This window comes from Pseudozyma hubeiensis (assembly GCF_000403515.1).
Source record: "Pseudozyma hubeiensis SY62 DNA, scaffold: PHS15, whole genome shotgun sequence".
Classification (NCBI taxonomy): domain Eukaryota; kingdom Fungi; phylum Basidiomycota; class Ustilaginomycetes; order Ustilaginales; family Ustilaginaceae; genus Pseudozyma; species Pseudozyma hubeiensis.
This window is the reverse complement of record NW_012133797.1, coordinates 13718-36383: the sequence shown is the minus strand read 5'-3', so window position 1 is coordinate 36383 and position 22666 is coordinate 13718. Positions and strand designations below refer to the sequence as shown.

The 22666-nt window shown below is 56.2% G+C and overlaps 9 protein-coding genes across 9 annotated transcripts; 4 read left to right on the top strand and 5 right to left on the bottom strand.

Annotated features, from left to right (window-relative positions):
* Window positions 1–365: 365 nt before the first annotated feature.
* PHSY_001224 (hypothetical protein) lies at window positions 366–1292 on the top strand (the record flags this gene model as incomplete). The annotated part of the gene is made up of 3 exons (XM_012331856.1): window positions 366–402; window positions 595–806; window positions 906–1292. 3 exons carry the CDS (start codon window positions 366–368, stop codon window positions 1290–1292), a joined length of 636 nt encoding a protein of 211 aa, XP_012187246.1.
* Window positions 1293–1843: 551 nt separating this feature from the next.
* On the bottom strand, window positions 1844–3847 carry PHSY_001223 (nucleus protein; the record flags this gene model as incomplete). Its single annotated transcript, XM_012331855.1, has 1 exon — window positions 1844–3847. The coding sequence occupies one exon, from the start codon at window positions 3845–3847 to the stop codon at window positions 1844–1846; it is 2004 nt and encodes a 667-aa protein (XP_012187245.1).
* A 320-nt stretch (window positions 3848–4167) lies between these two features.
* PHSY_001222 (hypothetical protein) lies at window positions 4168–5100 on the top strand (the record flags this gene model as incomplete). Its single annotated transcript, XM_012331854.1, has 1 exon — window positions 4168–5100. One exon carries the CDS (start codon window positions 4168–4170, stop codon window positions 5098–5100), a length of 933 nt encoding a protein of 310 aa, XP_012187244.1.
* A 152-nt stretch (window positions 5101–5252) lies between these two features.
* PHSY_001221 (N-acetylglucosaminidase) lies at window positions 5253–8006 on the bottom strand (the record flags this gene model as incomplete). The annotated part of the gene is made up of 1 exon (XM_012331853.1): window positions 5253–8006. One exon carries the CDS (start codon window positions 8004–8006, stop codon window positions 5253–5255), a length of 2754 nt encoding a protein of 917 aa, XP_012187243.1.
* A 71-nt stretch (window positions 8007–8077) lies between these two features.
* PHSY_001220 (potential regulator of transcription factor) lies at window positions 8078–12667 on the top strand (the record flags this gene model as incomplete). Its single annotated transcript, XM_012331852.1, has 2 exons — window positions 8078–8156; window positions 8349–12667. 2 exons carry the CDS (start codon window positions 8078–8080, stop codon window positions 12665–12667), a joined length of 4398 nt encoding a protein of 1465 aa, XP_012187242.1.
* Window positions 12668–12790: 123 nt separating this feature from the next.
* PHSY_001219 (hypothetical protein) lies at window positions 12791–14887 on the bottom strand (the record flags this gene model as incomplete). Its single annotated transcript, XM_012331851.1, has 1 exon — window positions 12791–14887. One exon carries the CDS (start codon window positions 14885–14887, stop codon window positions 12791–12793), a length of 2097 nt encoding a protein of 698 aa, XP_012187241.1.
* Window positions 14888–15023: 136 nt separating this feature from the next.
* PHSY_001218 (hypothetical protein) lies at window positions 15024–15863 on the top strand (the record flags this gene model as incomplete). The annotated part of the gene is made up of 1 exon (XM_012331850.1): window positions 15024–15863. One exon carries the CDS (start codon window positions 15024–15026, stop codon window positions 15861–15863), a length of 840 nt encoding a protein of 279 aa, XP_012187240.1.
* A 133-nt stretch (window positions 15864–15996) lies between these two features.
* Window positions 15997–18459, bottom strand: PHSY_001217 (molybdenum cofactor sulfurase; the record flags this gene model as incomplete). The annotated part of the gene is made up of 1 exon (XM_012331849.1): window positions 15997–18459. The coding sequence occupies one exon, from the start codon at window positions 18457–18459 to the stop codon at window positions 15997–15999; it is 2463 nt and encodes an 820-aa protein (XP_012187239.1).
* An 826-nt stretch (window positions 18460–19285) lies between these two features.
* PHSY_001216 (protease) lies at window positions 19286–22141 on the bottom strand (the record flags this gene model as incomplete). Its single annotated transcript, XM_012331848.1, has 1 exon — window positions 19286–22141. One exon carries the CDS (start codon window positions 22139–22141, stop codon window positions 19286–19288), a length of 2856 nt encoding a protein of 951 aa, XP_012187238.1.
* Window positions 22142–22666: the final 525 nt, after the last annotated feature.

Below are 22666 nucleotides of genomic sequence, written 5' to 3'. Positions count from 1 at the left end.
ATACTTTGCAAAGGTGAAGAGGTTGCGGGATGAAGGAAGTCGAGCTCGAGAGGAAAAGCGATCCGAGCTACGCAGCCGGAACCCTTCGCAAAGTGGCTCGGCTGGACTTTGAAGCGAGATGAACGAGATAGAGCAAGGTCGGAAACGCGTATGAGATATGGACGATGGGGAACAGATGATCTCGTAGAATCGATGATGATTGGCAAGGCTCAAGATTCGAACGCTGACAGGACAATGGTCCCAGTTTTGATGTTGTGTTGACCGGCGTGGTGATACAGGCCACCGATAGGGGGCCTTTGAAGGTGGGACGGGCGGATTGAAAAGCAGGGAGGGCGAGAAAAGGGACCCGGTCACGAAATTGGCCGATGGCTGCTTTGCTTTATACCTTTTTGAAAATGCGGGGTAAGGGGAGGAAGGGCGTGTACACGAGGGGCAAAGCTGTCCACGCCTTGGGACAACAATGCAATGTGGTGGTCGTCGACGTGCGCAGCATGCACGGCAAATGGAGCTGCTTGCAGTGGCTTAGAGCCAGCGACTAGTTGACACAGAGGTTGTTACCAGTCTCGCGAGCACGAGTGCTGCTCGGGAATGCAGACCAACGCCGCTCTGTGACTGAAGGGAAGATTGACGGGAAGCGCCACCCTGACCGTGCTCTGTTCTGCGGGGTGAAGCGGCAGGGCATACTGTACCTGAGGCCGTGTATTGATGCAAACACTTCAACCCACATGCTGTTCTGCAACAAGTCTGTGCGTGGGAGCATTGCGGCACAGTGCGCTCGGGAGAATCGTTCCAAAGCTCTAAAAAAGGTCGGAAAGGGAACAGGCCAAGACACTCCGTTCGAGGCGTCCGAGGGGCTGCTCGTGCGGGCACGGACTTGACCGTGTGACCTTTGCCGCTTTGTCTAGATCGTTGACGAAACGGCGAACACTGTTTTGACTATTGTACTTGGAAACCGGTATTCGCCCTGCGTTGCCCTGCATTGCCCTGCACGGGGACACATGTGGTTGGGCTCCGACATCGGACGTGAGGAGAACGACGGGGAATGCAATCTCACCAACAAGCTTTTTGAACAAGGCGCGGCCTCTCCGTCGGTCGACATGGAAAGCATTCTTCACGAATTCTTCAACAGACGAACGTCTCAGGCGACAGACGAGGCTTTGTTTTCTTGGACGAGTGCAGGAGAAGTCGACAAGACTTGCTCGGAACGGCGAATGCGAGCCGAAACTGCATCTCGCCTCGCCTCGCCTCGCCTCGCCTCGCCTCGTCGGGGATGGAAAATCGATCGCGGGTAATCCACATACAGAATCAGGTGCTAGCGAAGAACACCGTCGGTTTCGACTCCATCTAGGCGCGGCGAACATACCTGTACGTCGTGCAAGCGATTGCGGGGAGCAGCGCCGCTGTCCCCTGCCTCGGATTCATGCAGCGGCAGGCTTCCACCTCGTCATTCTTCGACTAGACGTTGACATTGTTGCCCCTCCATCATCATATCATCTTACAGCGAATAAAAAAGGCATCTACGGGCTCCCAGCTTCTTCAATCTTCTCTTTGGCTAAAGTGAGTCGTACGCAGGCCTTGGCTCAACGCTAGACCCTGACATCGGTCTAGGTGTGCGCAAGTGACGGTGCAATGCAGCACAGGACTCGCGCGCGCCTCGAATACTAATCTCCGTGAAGAGCCTAAATTCCAACAGCCGAAAATCTAAGCGAGGTTGCGGCAGCTCCCGCAGCTGTCTCGCGCCGCACAGCAGCAATCGGCGATACATTGCTCATATACGGTCCGATCCATCTGCTCGATGAGCTCGTCCGATGGTGGACAACGACAAGGTTGCAATGTGCCAGGTTCAACGGCGCTGCTTCTTTTTGTCGTCGTTGCCATTCGATTTGCCGCTCTTGGCACCAGTGCCGTCTCCTTTCCTCTTGCCTCCCTCTTGCTTGCTGCCCTTGCTCTTGGCTGCCTCCTTTTCCGCTTCGTGAATCCTGTCAACTACATACCTGAGCACGCGCTTCTGATCCAGCAGCACCCTCTTTTCGCCGAGTCGCACTACCAGCGCACGTCTTGCGTTGTCTCCAACCACTTCACTCTTGCTTGAGCCATACAAGTTGGCCTCCTCCTGCTCCACGCTCGCTCCGTTCGGATACTCGTTGAGTTTCAAGTCGATCGCTTCCATCATGATCTGGCTTGCGGCGACACGCACCTTCTTGCCGCTGCCTGCCAGGACATGCTCCTCTTGCGCTTCGATGCGCGCGCTCGGTCCCTTCCCCTTCGCTTTAGCCTTTTCGAACGCCTCGCGAGTCTGGCAAAGCACGCGAGTGAGAGCAATCATCTCTTCCGAGACGCCACCGCCAGTGGCCGCAGACTTGAGTTCTTTCGGCGACGGACGTTCCGGCTGTGCACGATGAGGTGCCTTTTTGGCCGGAGTGAAGAGGTAGTTGAGGATGAAGACTTCATCGATGCCTAGCGAGGAGCAGGCCCATTCGAGACGCTCTTCCAGATCCTTGCGTAGTTCTCCTGCGCTCGAAGCTAGCAGCGCGGATAGGTGTGTCACCGCAGCTTGGAGGACAAAGTTGGCGTCTAGTTCGACGACGTCGCTGCCATTCGGTTCGTCGACATGGCCGTATCGGCGGAGGAGGTCACTGTTCGGCGGATCAGCGTACGTGTTGAAGATTTGTTCGCCTGCCGTAATAGCCTTGGTGGCACGCATTTCGAGCACGTGTGATTTGTAGAACAGACGAGCGTTGTCCGATTCGAAGCGGGCGTTGAGCATATCGGCCATAGGAGTCATGGAGATGTCGATCACGTTCTCCTGCTCTTCTTCTTCACTATCATCATCATCATCATCGTCGTCGTCGTCACCATCTTCGTCGTCATCATCTTCTCCCTGATCACTTTCGCCTGCTTCGTTCGTTTCATCCGCCTCAATAATGCCTGCCTCTCCTTCGTCTTCCAGCACTTCTGCTTCCTCGTCCTCGTCCTCATCCTCGTCCTCTCCATCGAGATCGTCCATGTCGACCGTCTTTCCCTCTAGACCCTTCTTGCGGCTCTTGACATGGAAACTGCGACTCAAGATTCTCGAGCCCATAATGTGATATGTGTCGAGCGAGTACCATTGCTGCAGCTCTTCTTGACGCTGATCCTCCGCCGCCCCGTCCAGGAACACGGAAGGAAGTGAGAGAATGAAAGGAACCGCCTTGTTGTGATAATCTGCCTCTGCTTCGTCTCTTGCGATCTTGTCTGCGATGGAAGTGCCCGACAGATGCTGCAGATCATTGTCCAGCCAGAACATCGGTGTGCTGAATTCCGTAGGCATAATGTCGAGGTACGGTCCCCATGTCTGCTCTCCAAACGGTCGAGGTGCTTCGCGATACGTCGAGCCTTCCGCGTCCGTGCCTTCGAGCATTTCAACGCCAGTCGACGAGGCTGCTTCGATGTTTTCCATTGACACATCTCCATCTTGTGGCGCATTGTCTGCGGATTGAGACAGTCTGGCGGCTCTTCTGCGCTCGTACATCATGACGAGAATGAGCGGTAGCCATCCCATGGTGCTGATCTGCTTCCACGAGTATGCATAAGAGCTGCCGGCACGAGACGTGGAAGGCAGTGAGCCCTCAGCCTCAATGCATCTTTGTGCTAGTGTCGAGGTTGCCAAATTGAGCAGGATATGTCGAGGAATCACAAAGATAGTCTCTCCTGCTTTGATGGATTCTTTGGCGACCATGCCCCTTCCCATGCCTTGGATGGGCTGGATGCAGCACCGAGGGTCCAAGGCACCGCCCGACTGGCGGAACCAACGCAGGAAAGCGGCCTCGACCTCTGACGTGGTTTGCCTTGCTGAGTCGATCGTCATGATGCCGCCGAGAGTCTAGAAGCGTTATGGTGGTTGCATTGCTTCCTCATCAAGCTGGCTCTCGTGGACCCTTGAGCATTTCAACCTCGCCTTTTCTTCTCGAAACCAAAAATTCCGAAAGCAATCTCGGAAGACGGCGCTTAATCCGTTCGCCGCCGCCAAGCCGCGATGCGCACGCGTAACGCCTCTGTGCGACTCGATTTTCTAGGGCGGTCGGACCAACGGCGAATGATGTTTATCTGCGTTCTTCGCTTGTCCTCCCTTGCCTTCTGACCTTTGACTCCTGAACACCTACCATTACGATCATACAATCCGACGAGATGGCTTTCACGATCACTATTCAGAAGCGCATTGCACCTGGAAAGCCTGCATCCAAGGGCTTTCCTCTCACCGTGTCTCTCTCGTCGCAGAAGGCCACGCTAGGTGAAGTCAAGAAGCAGATCGCCTCAGCCTCGCGCAAGCTCACCACCGAGCGTCAGCGTATCACCACCGACGACAAGAAACCTCTGCTCGATGACGACAAATCGCTTGCCGATCTAGGAGTCTCGGCGGGTGAGACTCTTTACGTTAAAGATCTTGGTCCTCAGATCGGATGGAAGACCGTCTTCCTCACCGAATACGCCGGGCCCATCTTTATCCACCCGCTCTTCTACTACTTTGGTCCCAAAATCTGGCATCGCGAGTTCGTTCACTCCAACATGCAGACCGTGGCTGTCACCCTGGCTGTTGCACACTACGTCAAGCGCGAGCTCGAAACGCTCTTTGTGCACCGATTCAGCAACGGAACCATGCCGCTGTTCAACATCTTCAAAAATTCGACCCACTACTGGTTCCTCTCCGGCTTCCTCCTGGCTCCCTTCGTCTACTCTCCTTGGTTCTCGGCCGCCTCTGTAGCGGGCACCGTCCAAGACAAGCCGGCGTTCGTATACGGCACCGCTGCTGTCATGGTCATCGCCGAGCTGTGCAACGCGTACACTCACATCATCTTGAAGAACCTCCGCCCTGCCGGGTCCAAAGTGAGGAAGATCCCAAGGGGATTTGCTTTCGAGCTGGTTTCATGCCCCAACTACTTTTTCGAGTTTGTCTCTTGGGCCGCATTCACTGTGCTGACGCTCAACCCTGCCAGTGCGCTCTTCGCCGCCGTGAGCACGGCTCAGATGTTTGCCTGGGCCGTCAAGAAGCACAAGAACTATAAGAAGGAGTTCGGCAAGGAGTACCCTAAGCGGAAAGCAATGTTCCCCTTCATTGCCTAAACCATTTGCTGCCCTCTCAGCGCTTGCTTCCTCCTATGTATATCGACCGGTCGTCCAGATGCCTCGATCAGGAAACGAATGAAAAATGCAGATTTCAATACGAGACAATTCCAGTGTACACACGTGCGTACTGTGATATGCTTTCCGGTGTTTCAACAGTAAGTGGGTCGAGACACACGGTGATAATCGAGCAATTGTTCTGCGCTGCCGTAGACCAGATGCAGCGGCTTTTCGAGCTCTGGCAGACTCGTCACTTTCTCCTGCCAGCCCCACTTGGTGCTTCTCGGCGTACTTCTCGAGCGCATCGACTCATCGTCGCCGTCGCTGTTGTCGTCGTTGTCATTCTCTTCATCGCTGCCATTCTTGTCCAGCGATGAGCGCTTGGAGCTATCCCCTGACGCTCTGCCATCCAAATTGGTCGGTCTAGGCAGAAAGACGTCAGCTCGTTGGGAGCTCCGTTGTACTGCATCTAGCTCGTCCGCCTCGTCGTCGGGGGATGAAAGCACATGTTGCAGGAAAGCTCCAACGCGTCGATACAGCGTGTCGAGACGTGATACTAGACCGCCATATCGCAGTTCGAGCGTCTCCCAACCGTGCGGCTTGTACATGGACATCCACATTTCTCGATGATATCTCCACGTCTTTGTGGCTGCATCCAGGCACCTAGCTGTGCGTCGGTTGAGCTGTTGCAGCTGTGGCCAGTTGCGCGAGACATATGCTTGGTGTAATCTTTGTCGCAGGTTCGCCTTTAATGACAGTGTCTGCGCAACAAGCCGAGCCAGTTCCAACCGCGCGTTGAAGGGATGATCCGAGAGAATGCGCACCGTCTTGGGCCCTCCAACTGCCGCAGCTCCGCTCCTTCCCGTCATCTCTGAGAGCAACGAGGCAGCTGCTCCAAACAATCCGCCGGAAGCCTTTCCGCTGCTTTGTGTCTGGCTGAATTTCACTACGAGTTGGTCGCGATTCTGGAGAGGATCCTGCAACGTTACACCCTCCAGCCTCTCACTGAGCATCGATGCGACATTTCGGTAGTGCTCTTCGGCATCGAAGCCCGAAGCAACAAGCGTAGGCTCGGCAAAGCTGTGCATAGGGTCGCTCCACAGCATCCATTTGCTCGTATTTGGGGCAAAGTGGATCTTGTCGTCTTCAGCCACGTCCAAGCCGTCCTTGGTTGTGTGGTCGATAGCAGAGGCGTGGACGAAATCGTCCCAATCACCGCCCACGATGGCGTCAAATTTGCTCTTAAGAAGCCGAACATCCACCGCTTCATTACCAGGCTCCACTGTCTCGTCCAAGGACGCCTGGGTGGAATAGGCATGATCGGCGTAGTAGCACCAAGCAGGAAGCGATGACCAGAGATCCACCTCGTTGCCTTCGTCGCCCCAAATGGTGAGGAAGACGTGCTTGACACCTGGCGAGTTCTTGGCAGCTTTGAGATTGGCAGAGATGGTCTGGAAGGTGAAGGGCAGTGCAGTCCAAAAGCGCGACCAGGTCCACGAGCCGGCGGCGAGCCAGGGACTGGCACCGCGCAGGTCCTCGTGATTCTTGATTCGTTTTCGGTAGCTAGCGGCCGAGGTATGATAGTAGTCCCAATAGACGAGGCTGCAATTGGATGGAATGCCCTGCTGCTTGACGGCTAGAGGTTGATCCGAGTCGTAGTAGCCAACGAGCGAGTTATTGCGTGCAGAGAGGCAGAAAAGCATGTCTGACCAGATCATGGGCTCAAGCTGGAGCGACTGGCAAATGCGATTGACTTTAGCGAGGTGCTCGACAAAGATCTGACTGCCCGGCTTGTTGTTCTGGTGGCCATAGATGGAGAAGTACCTTCCGTGGCCAAGGCCGTGGGTCTCATCCATGCCCAGATGGATGCGTTTGCTGCGGAAAGGAGCGGTAGCGGCTCTGATCATCTTTTCCAACATGACATATGTCTCTGGCCATTCGGGCAGGAGCACTTCGGCTGTGTCACGCAGCCCAAGATACCGAGGCCACTGAAGCATTTGTCCCAAGTGGCCCAACGTCTGAATGCAGGGGATGACTTCGATACCAAACTGGATGGCATAATCGTCAATGTGTCGAAGCTCAGAGTGAGAGTAGCCTCCACGCATGTAGCCAAAGAAGGGTTCGCCGTCGACCTCGTAGGTGTCTTCTGTGTATAGCTGAAGCATATTGTAGCCTAGGAGCGCAAGCGTGCGGATAAGGTATTTTGTGGAGCGGACGTTGAGGACTCCGTTGCGGGAACAGTCAATCATGGTGCCTATGGTCTCGTAATCTGCTGTCTGAGTGATGTTGAGCTTATCGTTTGCGGCTGCGGGGGAGAGATAGTATCCGTGTGGGGACTGGGAGCTTGATGGACCCACAAAGAGGTGTGGGTGAAGAGTCAGGGTGGGGTCCAGATTGTCGGACAGCGATAGGCAGTCTTTGGCCACGGCTAGTACGTGACCTAGGGCTCGAAAGGCGAGGTGTGGCGATCGTGAAGGGTACTTTGCGGTAATGACGAACGGGGTCTCGACCTGTTGTGAACATGTTGATTCATTTGATGAGAACGGAGCGAAGGTATCCGACGAGGTTGAGCAGACCCACGTGAAGCGGCTCGAGTCAGGGTACAATTCATCGCCGACGTCGGAGGTGACCTCGACAAACTCGAGATTCCAGTTCCATACTGGCCCCAAAGACGCCGAGTTTGACGAGGAGGTAGCTGTGGGAGGTACGCCGCTGGCAGCGATGGGCTGTGTCGATTGGTGGAGGTGAAGTACGTCGGGGCGGATATGATGGCGAACGAGCTGCTCGACTCCGCGGACGATGGCTTGCGCAAGTGATTGCTTCGAGATGCAGATTCGGATGCGGGGCAGGTGAGAGAGCGGTATGGTTTCGGCTTGTACGCTACCAGGGTCCAGATCGGGACCCATGGAAGCGTCGCGGAGAGTCTGCGACATGCTGTTCTAGCTGTACAAACCTTTCGCTTTCCCTTATTGGAGAGATGGAGTCTTGTCGGTCGAACGCAGCATCGAGCTTCCTGTACAAAGATTTAGCAAAGCTTGGCCAGCTGTGGAACGGAGGTGAGGTGGCTTGTGCAACTGTCCAACTGCACCTTGGCCGTGGTGGAGGCATATCCGGCTGGACAATACGCTGCGGCTGCAGCGGCTCATCTTTGTGCCTTTGTTAGAATTGACCGTGTTCGAGTCGCGATTTCGGTGCCATTTTCAGGAAGAAAGTCGCCGAGGGTGCGACGAATAGTTTTGGATTGTTAGGCCACAAGAGTCCTACAAACGACAGCCGAAAAAGAAGATTATCGAAGTCATGTGGAGATTTCGACAGGAAAGATTGTGCAGATCAAGATTTCGCACCGTCCAACTTGACGCCATCATCTCTTCCCAGTCCGATAGCACGGTCCACGAAGACCATGGCGGATTCAGCACAGGCCATACGGGCCTTCATCGTAGGATCCTTTCAGCAACTGCCCCCGTCCATCATCGATGATCTCGCAAACGGCCATGTCTCGCTTCTCGGCATCGTTCGCCTGCTCGGCGAGTACCTCACCTCCGAACAAGAAGAGACACGGACGCGAGCCGTACAACTGCTTTCCGACATCACTTGTCACTTTCTCGATCCGACTGCACATCCACAACACCTCAAGGAGCCGCTCGCTAGCATATTCACCGTGCAGGCTGTACGCACCTTGACCGCCTTCTTTGCAGACAAGGTTGCTGATGGTGTCATCATCTCGGACAATTTTGTCCGGTCTGCAAACGCTCCGGAACTGCTTCCAGATACTGCTCCTAGGGCACGTAAGAACGAAGCCGAGCAAAAGACTCTTCAGGGCAGTGCCATGCTCGTCAGCTCCCTCAGGGCCCTCACCGTCCTCAGCGCATGCAAAGCACCAACCTCAACATCAGCAGCTTCCGCACCCGCCGATCAGCTTCCGGTCAAGGGCTTCGGACAGGAACAAGCCCACTCGGTAGCGGATGCCCTCTTTTCTCATGTGGTCGCCACCAATCACCCGCAGAGCCTCCGCTTCATCATCTTCCGACTGCTCGACAGCCTTGTTGCTCACCACAGAGATGCACTCAAGGCGTATCGTGCTTCCCCATCTACATCCGCTGCCACCAATCATGAGGCACCAACTGCATCCACCCCCATGCAGGAGGACACAGCGAACGATGAAGCTACAGATGTCACACGATCCGAGACTTGCCAAGGCACAGACTTTTTGCAAGGATACGTCAAGATGGTCCAAGGCGAAAAGGATCCTCGCAACCTCATGGTCCTCTTCGGTGTCGACAAGGTCCTCCTCACAGAATGGCTCATGGATCGCGAAATGACCGAAAAATTCTTCGACATCACCTTTTGCTACTTTCCTATCACATTCCGTCCGCCACCAGACGATCCGTACGGTATCACCTCCGACGACCTCAAGGTGGCCTTGCGTGCCGCTATCTGCGCCTCGCCCGCCATGGCTCCTCACGGCTACCCTCTTCTGCTCGAGAAGCTTAGTGCCGCCGGTGGTCCCGCCAAGCTCGACACGCTGCGCACTCTTATCGCTGCCATGCCCGTCTACGGCCGTGCTGCAGCGCTTGCAAACGCCAAAAAGCTCTGGGAGGGTCTCAAGATCGAAATCTTCCACGCCACCGATGACGAGACTGGGGATCTCGCCGTCGACACGCTCACCGTTCTCCTCCACGTGCTCTACCACGATGTTGACCCGCCCGAGGGCATCGCTCCGAACATGGTTCACGATTGCTTGGTTGAGCTTGAAGAGCCGGGCAAGTCACTTGCGAAAGCCGCCATCAAGGTTCTCGGCTGCCTCGTGCGCGCTTCTTCCAGTACAGCCTATCTGGCCGTGTATGGCTTCATGGACCAAATGATCAAGATGTTTGCCGACCCTGAAGACCTCGCCCAACGAACACCCATTTTGGCCGGCATCGGTGAGCTTCTCGAGGCGCTGGCCAAAGTGTATCGCCACGCCGAGATGGCTCACGCCGACGACAGCGTCAAGAGCCAGTCCACAGCCGTTGCAAGCGAGATCGGATCTGGTCACTTGCTTCCTGCCACGGCAAATGAACGCAGCTACGCTGGTGACAACCGGCCTTTGGACCCGTTCCTTTCGGATTTGCTCAGCTGCCTCTCCAACGGTTTGCGATCCACATCCTATCGCCGATCTGCCATGCTTGTCTTCTCGTCTGCCGTCTCGATCTCCATTCTCAGCAGCGATGCCACCACTTCCACTGTCAAGCAGACCGCTGACACATCGGATTCGATGACGAGCAAGCCTTTGCTCGATTTTGACGAGCTCAGCTTCCTCACACGCGAGGTTGCCTCCTTGCTCACCTCGTCGGTCGGCGACGACGTTCGTGAAGAGGCGCTCTGTGCCATCGAAGTCATCTCCAATGAACGAACTGCAACCTCGGTGGCAGCGGCTAATCCTACAGCAAGGGTCATTGAGCAGGTCGTCCTTCCCGTGCTGCTCGAAAAGCTACCGGACCGAATCGAGCCTTTTGACGACCCGGAGGAACGAACTACAGGCAACGCCATGGACGACACCGAGGCCGAGATTGACCTCATCAAAGCCAACATCAGACGCAGCCTTGGTGCGCTCTCCCGCCTCTGCGTAGCTCCACTTCTGTTTGAAGCAGTAGTAGTTAAGCTCTTCACCAAGCTTGAGCTGTGTTGCCGACCCAGCGCACGAAGTGCCTCGAGCAGCGGTGCCGCTGACGTTGTTGGTGTCACCGACACTAACGAAGAAGGCAAGCCCTCGTCCACCGTCAAAGAACAGCTCAAGTCCTTACACGAGGCCAATGTCGGGTATGCACGTGGCCTGATCCTCACACTACAGACCATGGTCGACCTCAAGAGACAAAGTGGTCACCGAGACCTGGTCAAGTATGCTCATTCCCTGCCCTCTCGTTTGGTGGGGCTCACCCTCTCCGGCCTGAGTGCCAACTCGGACGGAACACGCGAACAAGTGAGCATCGCCGCAGATCCGGCTGTGGTGGCCGACTTGGCTGCTCTGCTGGGTACTTTCGTCAAGCTGCTTGATCCGAGCCATCAACGCGAGTTCTTGGCTAGTCTCAATCAGACTTTCGTCCGTGATCAATCGACGTTCGTCGGCAACGGCTCAAACGGCGAAGGCATACCCCTCATCGCCTCCGGCTCGCCGCTCACACAATCGTTCGAGCCTTTCGCCGTGTCGCCATCGACACAGGATGGTCGATTCAGCGTGGCTAGCAGAAATGCTGTGGCGTTGCTCTCGGCTGCTATTGTCGCTGCAGCACCTGCAGCTGGCGTTGTTGTTCTGTCTCGCACGGCGGCAGGGCCGACCACCAAGCACGAAGCAGCGTTGGCTTCTCTTTCGTGCCTTCTCGACTGGACACTGTCGGCTGCCCGCCCGTCCACTCAGAGTAGCGGCCTCGGTAACGCTACGGCGCAAACTTCTCAGGCTCTCCAGCTCAACAGTGCGTTCTGGATGGCTGTTGCCATTACCAACAAGTTCATCGATGAGACGCAACCTGCCTTCCTGGATCTGCTAGACACCTTCTGGGGAACGCACATCAAGAATTACTCCGAAGCATCCTCGTCTCCAAGCCAAAGACGCGTGGCGCTACAGATGTGGATGTGGCTGTCTCGAGCTCTCGTTATCAAGTCGTCTAAGCTTTCGGAGGCGATGCTGAACCGCGTGCTCATAGAAATCTTTGACGAAATTGCTGGCAGCATCGTTGGAAAGCAAGACCCTACACAGCTTGTCGCGACAACCGAGCGAACAGCCGAAAAGCAGAGCAGCGTGGACTGGAAATTTGCACGAGCAGCCGCTCGTGACCTTGCCACGATCGTCGGAGTAAGCGAGGACGGCATCACGACGAAAGAGAATGGCTTCACGGTGCGATTGTTGTGGAAGCAGAAGCTCTTCTCTTTCTTGCTCCCTCGCTTGCTCGAGAGCTACTCGACCGCCGCCAAACTTGCACATCGCCACAACCACGTGCATAGCGAGCAGTGCTCGCACCCGCATGAAGAAGCTGACGTAGATGCAAAGACCATCTACCTTGTCTCGCTTGCCGGTCTCTTGCCCTCTCTGCCATCCACCATGCTGGTGGACCGGCTCGAGGGACTCTTCCCGCTGCTCATTCAAGCGCTCTCTCTCCCTGATTCCAAGGCTCGTTCAGCAGCTGCGAATGCTCTGACGGTGGCAAGCGAGGTGGGCAAGAAGATCCCTACTCCCGCCACATCTTCCGGCGCGCAGTTCGACCCCACATCCTTGATCGCGGCGCATCTCAACTCGATCGTCACCAAGCTGCTGTCGAACATCGAGCCGACGCCATACACACCACCTTCGACGCGCATCGCCGCCCTTCGCACTCTGACCAGCCTGGCCGCTAAAGCACCGGAGGACGACGAAGTGGCGGTCGCCACTCAACGATCGGACGGCGGTCTGCAACATCACCATCTGCACCCGTTGAGGAATTTCGTGCTGAAGCAACTCGGCAGGGAGAACAAGGGCATCGACGACAAGGTCCGCGCTGTCCGAAGCTATGCGGTCGATGCCAGGGATGCTTGGTTCGCCGTTTCTGAGACGTGATCCACTTTCTTGTATCAATCATGCTGAGCGTTCAACGGAGACACATATCGAGAATGCAATCTGACAATAACAACGGGAATGTTGAAGGGTATACAATGTGTGCGTACGTGCGTGATCCGTAGATCAGTTGGAGAAGTAATACTCGTCGCCCACCACGCCTGCTTCGAAGGTTGGAGCTTCCGCAGCACCGCCCTGCTTGGACTGCGTTCCTACGGCCTCAGGGCTGGTCTTGGGTGCAGATGCACTCTTGTCAGCTCCAGTGACGGTACCGAAGCGGGAAAAGTACCCTTGGACCAACGTGTCCTCTTCGTCATCGGCGGCAACGACTTGGTTGTTGGACTGATGGAGACGAGGATCGACTTCTGTGTTGGTGGAAGCTTGAGCGTGGTCATCACCCTCCGCTGCTGGTTGCGGTGACGCTGCGTCAGGGCGTGAGGGTTGCAATGCACGGAAATGTTGCTTGCTGCTGCTCGCGCTGGAGGGCGCTCTGTTCAGTCTGTGGCCTTGGCGTGACACCGTAGTAGGCTTTGACGTCGCTTCGTCGTCGTCATCGTCCTCCTCGTCGAACCACTTGGCCCCGCTCGCGGATAGTTCGTCGGCGTCCACACTGAGCTCTGCTTCGCTGCTGATGGACTTGATCCATTCGGACACTTTTCCTCTCGCGCGCTCGATCAAGCTGGATCCGCTTCCTGTCTCCATCCTCTCATCGTCGAGAGCAGCCAGCCGACGCTTATCCTTCTGCCGCTTCTCAAGCTTGACTACGGTGTGGATGGGATCGTTGCCCTGCTGCCTTGACGCGTCCTGAGGGCTGTTGTTGGCGGCAATGCCCTGGGCTTCGGCTTCGGCTAGAGCTCGCCGGTGTCTCCTTTCGCGCTGATTCATCGTATCTTTGGCTCGCAGAAGAATGGTACGCAGATGATCTGGCAAGACCTTCCGGAGCTTGACATCAACTACATCATCGAGCTTGGGCTTCTTGGTCAAACGCTCGGGCTCGTTGCGAGCAATGGCGATAATTCTGTTGGCCTCTTCAATGTAATGCAGCAGTTCGGGATCGGACCCGTATTTGGGCGGCCGCCCTCTACGTTTGGGCTGGTCCGGCGTGTCGTCAGGATTATGAGCTCGAGCTTCGGTTCGAGCATGGAGTGTTGGAAGGATGTCGCTGCCGGGAACCTTGCCTGTTGTGCTAGCCAAGCTTGGGCGCCCACGCTTCCTTTTGGGCACCAGGTTGTCTGTGCCGCCCAAAATTGCAGCCGTCTTTTCGGGGACTTGTGATTTGCGGACTGACCTTTTGGCGGCTGTTGGACGACCATAGGGACGAAAATCGCGGTCATTAGGGTCATCTTTCTCTCTTGCATCCTCAACGTCGGCTTCGAAAGACGAACCTGCGTCGTGTTCCGGCTCCATGACAGCTTCCGCGCCCAAGGGGAGATCGTCGTCCATATACCTGACAGCTGCTTGGCTATGTTTGTCGTCGCTCGCCGTAGCGGACACATTAGCGTGCAGGGGCGTTCGCGTTGACGCCGATAATTGAAAACGGCGGTTTTCAATGGCGGATGTTGGATCTCGTGTGGCCTCTGCATTCACCATTTCCGAGGATGCTTTCGAGGCTAGGGTATGCTTTCGAGATTGGTCGATCGAGCTACTGGGTGCAATCGACCTTGCTCTAGCTTTTGACGATCCGCCGAGGAGAAAGTCGAGATCAGCCGGCGTCGGGAGATTCTTCCTAAGCAGAGTTGGCCGAGGTCCCTCTAGCTCTGATTCTGGCTTCGGTGGTACCGATTGCGCGTGCAATTTGGGTTTGGGCCCCGGCTTGGCTCTTGCGTGCGTAGGCGTGCCGTAGACGGGCTGCTGTTGCTGCGCATAGAAGGTTGCTGCTGGAACCGGAACAGCAGCCACAGTCGCGGTCATCGGAACCCCTTGAGGTGGCGGCATACCCGATGACGTGGCATGGTGATGGGGCTGCTGCTGGTGAGCCGCCGATCGATGTTTTGGTTGCGGTTGTGATGGCAGCCTCTGGGCTGAATGGTACGACGTGGAGGCTGGAGTGGATGCAGATTGATGTGGATAAGTATGTTGTTGTTGTTGTTGCTGCTGCTGCTGCTGTTGCGTATGTGCAGTCGCCCAAGGATGAAGCGGAAGACTAAAGTCGATCTGAGGCTGAACCTTGCGTGGCCTGCCGGGCTTGCGTTTGACCGGTGGTTGTGCAGAGGCATCCATCATGCCGTTATGCAAGGTGGTCGCTGTAGATAACATGTCAGCCGAGTGGGGCCATGGATGCAGCAGGCGAGGTAGCGTGGGAGCAAGCGGCGATGAAGAAGGCACAGATGCGAGTATCCAATGACGTCGAGTTCGAGGGATGAAAGAGGGTGGTGACGATGATGGAGGTGGTGACGGTGGTAGTTGGAGGATGGTGTCTGCTGTCATTATTAACGTCAATTTGTCGCCGTTTCAGACGCGTTTCGCCAACCGACACACACAAATTCAATATTCGACGCACATATCATTTTGTGACAACGCGACTTGGATTGAAGCCGATTCGGCAATCACCGATTCAACGACCAGCTCATGTGCCGATTGCTGTTGCCTTGTTGGACAAGGGTGCACGAGGAATTCCAGCATGGACCATCCTCTCTACCTCACTCACCTTGTCATCACTTTGCACATCATGCCATCATCACAAACGCTACTGCCGCCAATGATCTGGGCACGATCAATGCAGACGACTAAGAGGGCGCTACCTCGTCCTTCGGTCGTTCAAACTTGCACTCGCACCGTGTCATCGACCGCTTCACGTCCACTCGCACAACCTCCATCTCAGTCACAAACCGAATCTGAAGAGCTCAATGAAGCACAGCGTTACCTTGCAAATAAAGCAGCTCGCAAAACGCAGCGGGCGAGCAACCCTACTGGCGCCTCTGCAAGACACGCTTCACTCTACAGTCAGCTGTTTCCCGCTCTGTTACGCATCCTCGCATACGGCAGCAGCGCCTACTTTGGTCTACATCTACTCTGGAACATCCTCGATCGAGATGAGCAAACACAACTCATGACAACGCAGACGAGTGCGCTCGAATCTACTGCCAGAAGCATCGCAGCCAAGGTGGACGAGGCCGTTCGCCAAGCAGATCCGGCTGCCTCGTCGTCAAACACCCAAGAAAATTCAAAGGCAAAGAGATCGTGGTACTGGCCCTTTTGACTTTCTAGTGTAGTCTCTCAAACATTTCATACCATGCACACTATTCGACACACCACCACACTGCTCTCGGACATGCTCAGATCTTCCAGACATAGCATTGATCGTTGACAATTGCCCGCTGTGTGTGTCGCGTTCAGCTGGTGACGACTGACATCCCCACCCATACTCGCGCATCGTCGAGATCGAATCTTCCAGACGAACGAAGCTCCAGACCTGGCAACCACGCCAGATGAGACCCGAAGATGATCCTCCCTCTTCCGTTCCTCCGATGCTTGGCCAATGTCTTGAGCGTTTGAGGCTTGACCTCGCCCGTGCACTGATCTACGCATACCATCTGACATCGCCGGCACTCTCCAAGCACCGCAAACACGTGCTTATCTCCCAGCGTAACCCGGCTAAACATGTCTTCTGCAAAGGGTGCCTCTGGCCCGCCATCGCAGGGCGACACCAAAAAGTTGGCACGAAAGCTTGCAGCCTGTGCCAGTAGCCCCGACCTCTTGTCCCTTCGTTCAGGGTGTGGTCCCGAAGAGTAACCCGAGTCTGACGCTACTTCTTCAGTGCCCACCGAGGTGTACCCGGCCTCAGCCGTATCCTGCTGCATCCACTCGCACACCTCGTCAATGCTGGCAGAGTTGATCAGCAAGAATGGCGACTCGTTACTGAAGATCAGAGGAACTTTCTCGCTCCCTGAGCCGAGTTTCGAGTGCCGGCTCGTGTCGATCGCTTGTTTGGCTAGAGTGCACGACACGCCGAGCAAGTTTGACAGCAGAATCCGCAGCTGTTCGCTCTTGTGCGCCCGTGGCCGCGTCTCGACGCCGCACACTTGCACCGTTCTGCTTTCCGTTGCCTCTTGTCCAGCATACTGCGACTCGTCGTCCAGGTCGAGCGTAAACGGCTGGTCAATGCCGGCGATGGAGATGCTCATAGTACGACCAACAAGGTCGATGCGTGGCCGGATGAGCACCATCTTCGGGAATCGCTTCTGCGAAAGCGCCTTGCCGTTGGCTAGATTCATCACTATCCATTCGCGGTCATACTCGAGTCCATGCCGTGTCAATCGCCATCTCTCGCCACGCTCGAGATTTTGACCCGAGCATGACTTGATCGGATAGACCGTGATGTTGGCCAGGTCAAACCTTCTCTCCACCGGCGCCTCGGTGCGGTCAAGTGGGTCCGCCCGCGTCGACGGCGAACAAGAAAGAAAGAATCGTGCGATGAAGCCGACCAGACGCTCCACATCTTCGATCGCGTTGAGCAGGCAAAGGCTGGCGCGTAAGGATGCTGACGCTTTCGAGCTGCCCTCGAGCGCGGCATCGCCCGCATCATCGCATCCCACGCCGTCGGCATACTCTTGCTTCAAGTGTGCTTCGGTGACACCGAGCTGCGACGTCACGAACCCAGGATTGCAATGTCGGCCCGTGCGTAGGTGAATGTTGCTGATGCTCGCTAATCTGTCCACTTCCTGCGGTGGAACGATCGTCCCATCCGCGGCGAGTACGTTGAAGTTGACGATAGGTCCGAATTCGGCTTCGATTTGCCCTCGCCCTCGGTAGATGCGAACAACCGGGTTTCCGTTGCCATGGCGTAGGCCCTCCATGGCTTGTACAAGTCTACTGCTGAGTCCACCGACGTAGTCGCCTCGCAAATCCCACAACCCGAAAGCCTTTTCATAGTAGTCGAGCGCTGTGTTGACTGCGAGAATGCCATGTATGTTGCTCGTGCCATCTTCGAGCCTAGCCTCGAGATCCTTGCGTGGCTTTGTCCATCGGCTCTCGGCGAGGATCGAGTCGACAGTTCCCCCGCCGTGATACGTCTTGTGCAGCAACCAAGGCGCTGCAGACCTCCTTACGAGCAGACCACCGAGGCCGGTTGGATAGCCAAAGATCTTGTAGAAGGAAAAAGCGATCAAGTCTGGAACTTCGTTCGCAGACCAGAGCGACAGATTGAGGCGCTGGGATGACGACAGATACGACGCGGCATCGACCATGACGAGCGTCCTGTCGGACGTGGATCGACGGAGTCGTTTCGCCAAGTCGACGTACCTCTTACCCGTGGCGTTACATTGCAACGGCAGCACCACCAAGCCTTCGTGATTCACATTAGCAGAACTTTCTGCGGTAAAACTGGCGCTGGTGACATCACATAGTGCTGCGAGATCTCGAATACCGACGGCGCTGGTGTGGCTCTCGACGAGATACGAGAACCCTCGCTTGCCTTTTGTTTGAGTCCAGTCGAAAGACTCGCCGACAAGCTTGAGACTGGCTGTGGTGCCCGAGGTGAAAATGAGGCTCCAGTCGTGTGTATCTTGAATGCCAAACATGTCGCGCATGATGCGAAGTCGGGTGGCGGAAATCTGATCTGCGGTAGAGATCGCAGATGGAGACTTGGAGTGTGGGTTGGACAAGAGCTTGCCCGAGAGGCTCTGAGCGACCGCCGTGACCAGGCCGGATGGAAATGGAGGTGCGGCGGCAGCATCCAAGTAGCAGGCATCAGCAAGTTGAGGACACTGGGTGCTTCGAACGTGTGCCACACTGCTGGCCAGGCCAGTGTCTGCTTTTGGTCCTATTTCAGATGAACAGGCTGGTTCGGTTACCATAGCTGGCGCGCATGGGCGACGTGATTGTTTGAGCTCTCGATCGACGGCATGTGTCGCAAGCGGAGGAGCAGAGCTAGCCTTCGTTGTGAGCGAATAGCCTTCGCGGGCTGTTTGAAGGCGCTGAGCTGTGTGAAAGCGCGTGCTCGATCGTTGCTGCAACCGTGCCGACACGATCATGTAGATGACTATCGAAATTGCGACCCTCTGAGCGATGCTGAGGTGGGACAGCAAGGAAGCGACGAAAGGAGATACGAAGCACAGCAGAGCTACTGCAAGCGGCATGTTCGTCGTCGTGATCATCCTGGAGGATGTAGGCCCGCGAGTCGAGGTCGTTCACGTGCCTAGTAGGAGCTTTCGTACACCTTTCGTCTTCAGGTCGACAGGTCTTGCGGGGCTTTCATCTGTGTGAAGCCATTGGGATGGTCATGGTTGAGTATGAAAGTATTGAAGAGCCTGCAGGAGCACGCTGGACTGGTGGGGCGAGTGTCGAAGGAAGTTCGATGATAGTCGAAGCCAAACCAGTGGCGACAGGGACAGGCAGGCCCATAGATAGGCGCAGGGTCTCTCGCAGCTCAAATCTCGAATCCGCCACTTGCAATCTCGGACTTGGCCGAGCGGGAAAATTTGCTGGTCGATAGAAGACATCGTCTAACATTAAATAAAAAATGATTCACGCTTTACTGCCTTTCTCGGCCAGCCTCTTTGGATTCAAACGTGCTTTCCTACGTGGTATCACCGTCTACACAAACCTACGGTCCAATAGATGGTGGTGAGTGGGGCTTCTATTGCAACGTACCTAAGCTGTGCTCTATATTTGTGAGTTCACCTAGCTGAAAAAGGAAGCCAGCGGGTATTCGGCCCTTGCGCGTCCCCTGGACCTGCCCGCGCCGAGCCCGTTGTTGGCACGTAGCTTCTCGGCCAGCTGTGGGTCGTCAAACGCGGCTGCAATGCCACTTGGATCGGCTGCTGTGGCGATCATCATTCTGACGGCTGATCTAGCCGCCCTCTCGCCTGCTTCCTGCAGCATCAGGGCAATAGTGTTGCTGACGGCCCTCGGGAGCAGCGATAGCTGTGGCTGATCTCCCTTGGCGTTGAGCTCTTGTACCTTCTTCCAGAAGGGTTTGTCTTCAGGGAATCGTACCAGCCTCAGATCGGTGGCGAGCGCGAGCATGCCATCTTCCGTGACTTCGCGATCGGCTCCAGGTCGAATCTTGTTGGTGGCCTGCTCGAGCGTGAGATGGTCCTTGGTGACCATGGACTCGATCTCGGCCTGGAGCGCCAGAGTCATGGCGTAGTAGGCCGAGTCCCAAATACCACCGATCGAGTCGACGAGGCCTTTGCCGTAAGGACCCAGCTTGGCTCCCATGGCCTCGACGGATTCGTTGGCAGCGACGCCGGCGGGCTTGATCTCAGCGTCGGTGTCCTCAGCGCCTTTGCGCGACTCTTCGGCAGCAGAGTGAGCAGCCACCGCGAGGCGAGACTCTTCCTCCTCCATCCGTTTCTTAAGCTTTTCGGGTCCGGTGAGTGGTTTGCCGGGCGCGTTGTTGCTGGATGTGTTGGCGCTGCAGGTATCGGAGCGACCCAACAAGGCCTCTTCGGCTTTGGCGATCAGTTCCGAGAGGAGACCGTTGCTGTCGCCGCTGGAAGTGTTGCTGCCAATCTCGCTCGGCGTCGCTGTGGCCGAGTGATTAGGACCAACACGCTCGATCAAGACCGTGTTGTTGCCGCTACTTGCTGGCACCTCTCGCGTGCTCCATCGACTTGTTAGGCTGACTGCTTTGACACGGCGCACAGCCGACTTGACAGCCTCTTTCACTACCTCGTCCTCTTTGCCCTCGATCGAGTCGGTCCTTTCCGAAGCCGCATCTTGGCCGAGCTCTACAATCTTGTCAGCTTTCGGCGTTGTGTCACCCAGCTGCACCTGGTCTACTTCGGCGTCGGGGTTGCAGCGAGCCCAGGCGCTGAGACCGGTCATGACCCTGCCACCGGCCAAACTTTCGATGACATCGCGCGAGATGCCGCGTCCATCGCAAACCTTCTGAAGGAAATCGTCGTACATTTCGTCGATGTGCTTGGACGACTTGGCTCGCTGTGCCTCGTCAAGCTCGTGAAGCGTCGACTGCGACGTGGAGCCGGTGAAGAAGGATTGAATGCCGACGTTGAACTTGTCGAAGAATGCGCGTGTGATGGTCGGACGAAGTGAGGCGACGCCGATGGATCCGGTCACCGTGTTCTCGCAAGCCAGGATAGCGTCAGCTGCACTGGCGGCGTAGTAGCCTCCCGAAGCAGCGGCATTGCCGAACGAGGCGACGACGGGCTTGCCGTAATCTTCGCGTACACGTCGAACGGCATCCCAAATGGACTCGCTCGCGACCACATCTCCACCGCCAGAGTCTATACGTAACACGATCGACTTGATATCTTCGTGCTCACCAGCCTCCTTGAGACCTTTGAGCACGGACGAGGTCGAGAACTCGCCCGGCGCCGAACTGATCCCTCCGAGCAAGTAGACAACACCGACCTGGACGACTTCGTCATCGGTGAGTTGCCGGTCGAGATGACGGTCGTTGACCTTGTTGTAGTGATGAAGCGACTTGAACTTGGTCTCGTCATTGCCGCCGTGCTTTGGATCGACGAGCCTCTTGATGATATCCCTCTTGAAGGCAGCACCATTTATGAGACCTAGCTGCTTGGCCTCCCGAGTCGAGAAGGGCCCATCTTTCATCCAAGCCTCCACTTTGCTAGACATGACGTCTGGATCTTCGTCGGGGAAGCGGTTGACGGCGACTGCGTGCACGAGTCCGCGATTGAGCTCGCCGAGCAACTCTGCTTCGTTCTGTACCTGCGGAGCCGGGAGCGAATCGTCGCGGCTGAACGTCGAGATCATGGATTTGTATTCGCGTCGAGCCTCGGCGAGCACCTTGATGCCAAAGTAGTCGAGCGCCTTTTTGAAGAAGGGAATTTGTGCTCCCAGTCCGGTCAATGGGATGGACCCTGTGGGCTGCATCCACAGCTCATCGAAGGCAGAAGCGAGCAAGAACGAGCCCTGGCTGTTGAAGGTATCGGCCCATGCGATGGATGGACGCGCCATGTCACCATGTTGCTGCTTCTTTGCCTGCTTGAACTCGTGGATGGCCTGCATGAGCTCTTCGATCTGCGCCAAGCCGAGTCTATTGGGAGTGACGGAGGACGGGAGGTGCAGACCACTAAAGTCGGCAAAGATGCCCTTGATACGGTCGTCGGCCTGCGCCCATTTGAGCGCACGGATGACCTCGAACATTTCCATCACCCGCGGTGCCTCTTCACCGGCAGCGGGAGCATTGATGAGCGCGCTCACCGAGGGTGGACCGCGCGATTCTACAATGGCGCCATCGTACACCTTCCAGACGAGGTAGGTGTCGGGATGGATGAGATCGCGCAGATAGGCGTCGCGCTTAAGCTTGAGGTAGCCGACGGCGGTGTATGTGGCAAAGAAGCCGAACAGGAGCGGACGACGGTAGGACCATGCTCGAGCGGTGGTACGACCTGTGCGCGAGGTGATGACCTTGTTGGCAACAAAAGCCATGCGAGGGAATCGTTTCTGGAACGATGTATACACGCGGCCATCTGCTGGCTGTCGGCTCGCGCCTGTCGCCCCGGCGGTGGACGATGAGCCACCACTGCTGGTGCCCTGATTCGACATGGCCACAGGCTCGCGGCGGCGGACTGCGGAAGAAGCAAGCTTGATGTGTCGTCGCAAACGTTCTGCCGTGATCGATGATCGATGCAGCTTCCACCCTAGTTCGATCGAATCGACTGTAGACACGCGCGCAGAGAGAGCGATGGTGATTGATGATGAAGGACAAGAGTATTCAGTTCAACAAACGTCCATGGCCTGTCGAATGATTTACGTTAGCGAGCGCTCGAACGCTCGAGGATGACGAGTCCAAGCAACACTCTCGACCGCCAAAAGAGGATCTTCGCAAATCGTGTGGAGTCCGCAACGGGCTCGATATCGATCAGATCGTTCGCGTTGGAATCTTTTGACCCCGATCTGCTTTTCTGACAGCACACTTCAGACGTGGGGGACTTATTTCTGGAAATTTGCGATTGCAGCGCGCAGGGTGTTGACTGCGATAAGATAAAGAACGGAAGCCAAACAAAGTGGGGGGAGAAAGCACATCCGGCGCCGAAGTCCTTCTCTTCCTAGCCATTCCATCGTCTTCGT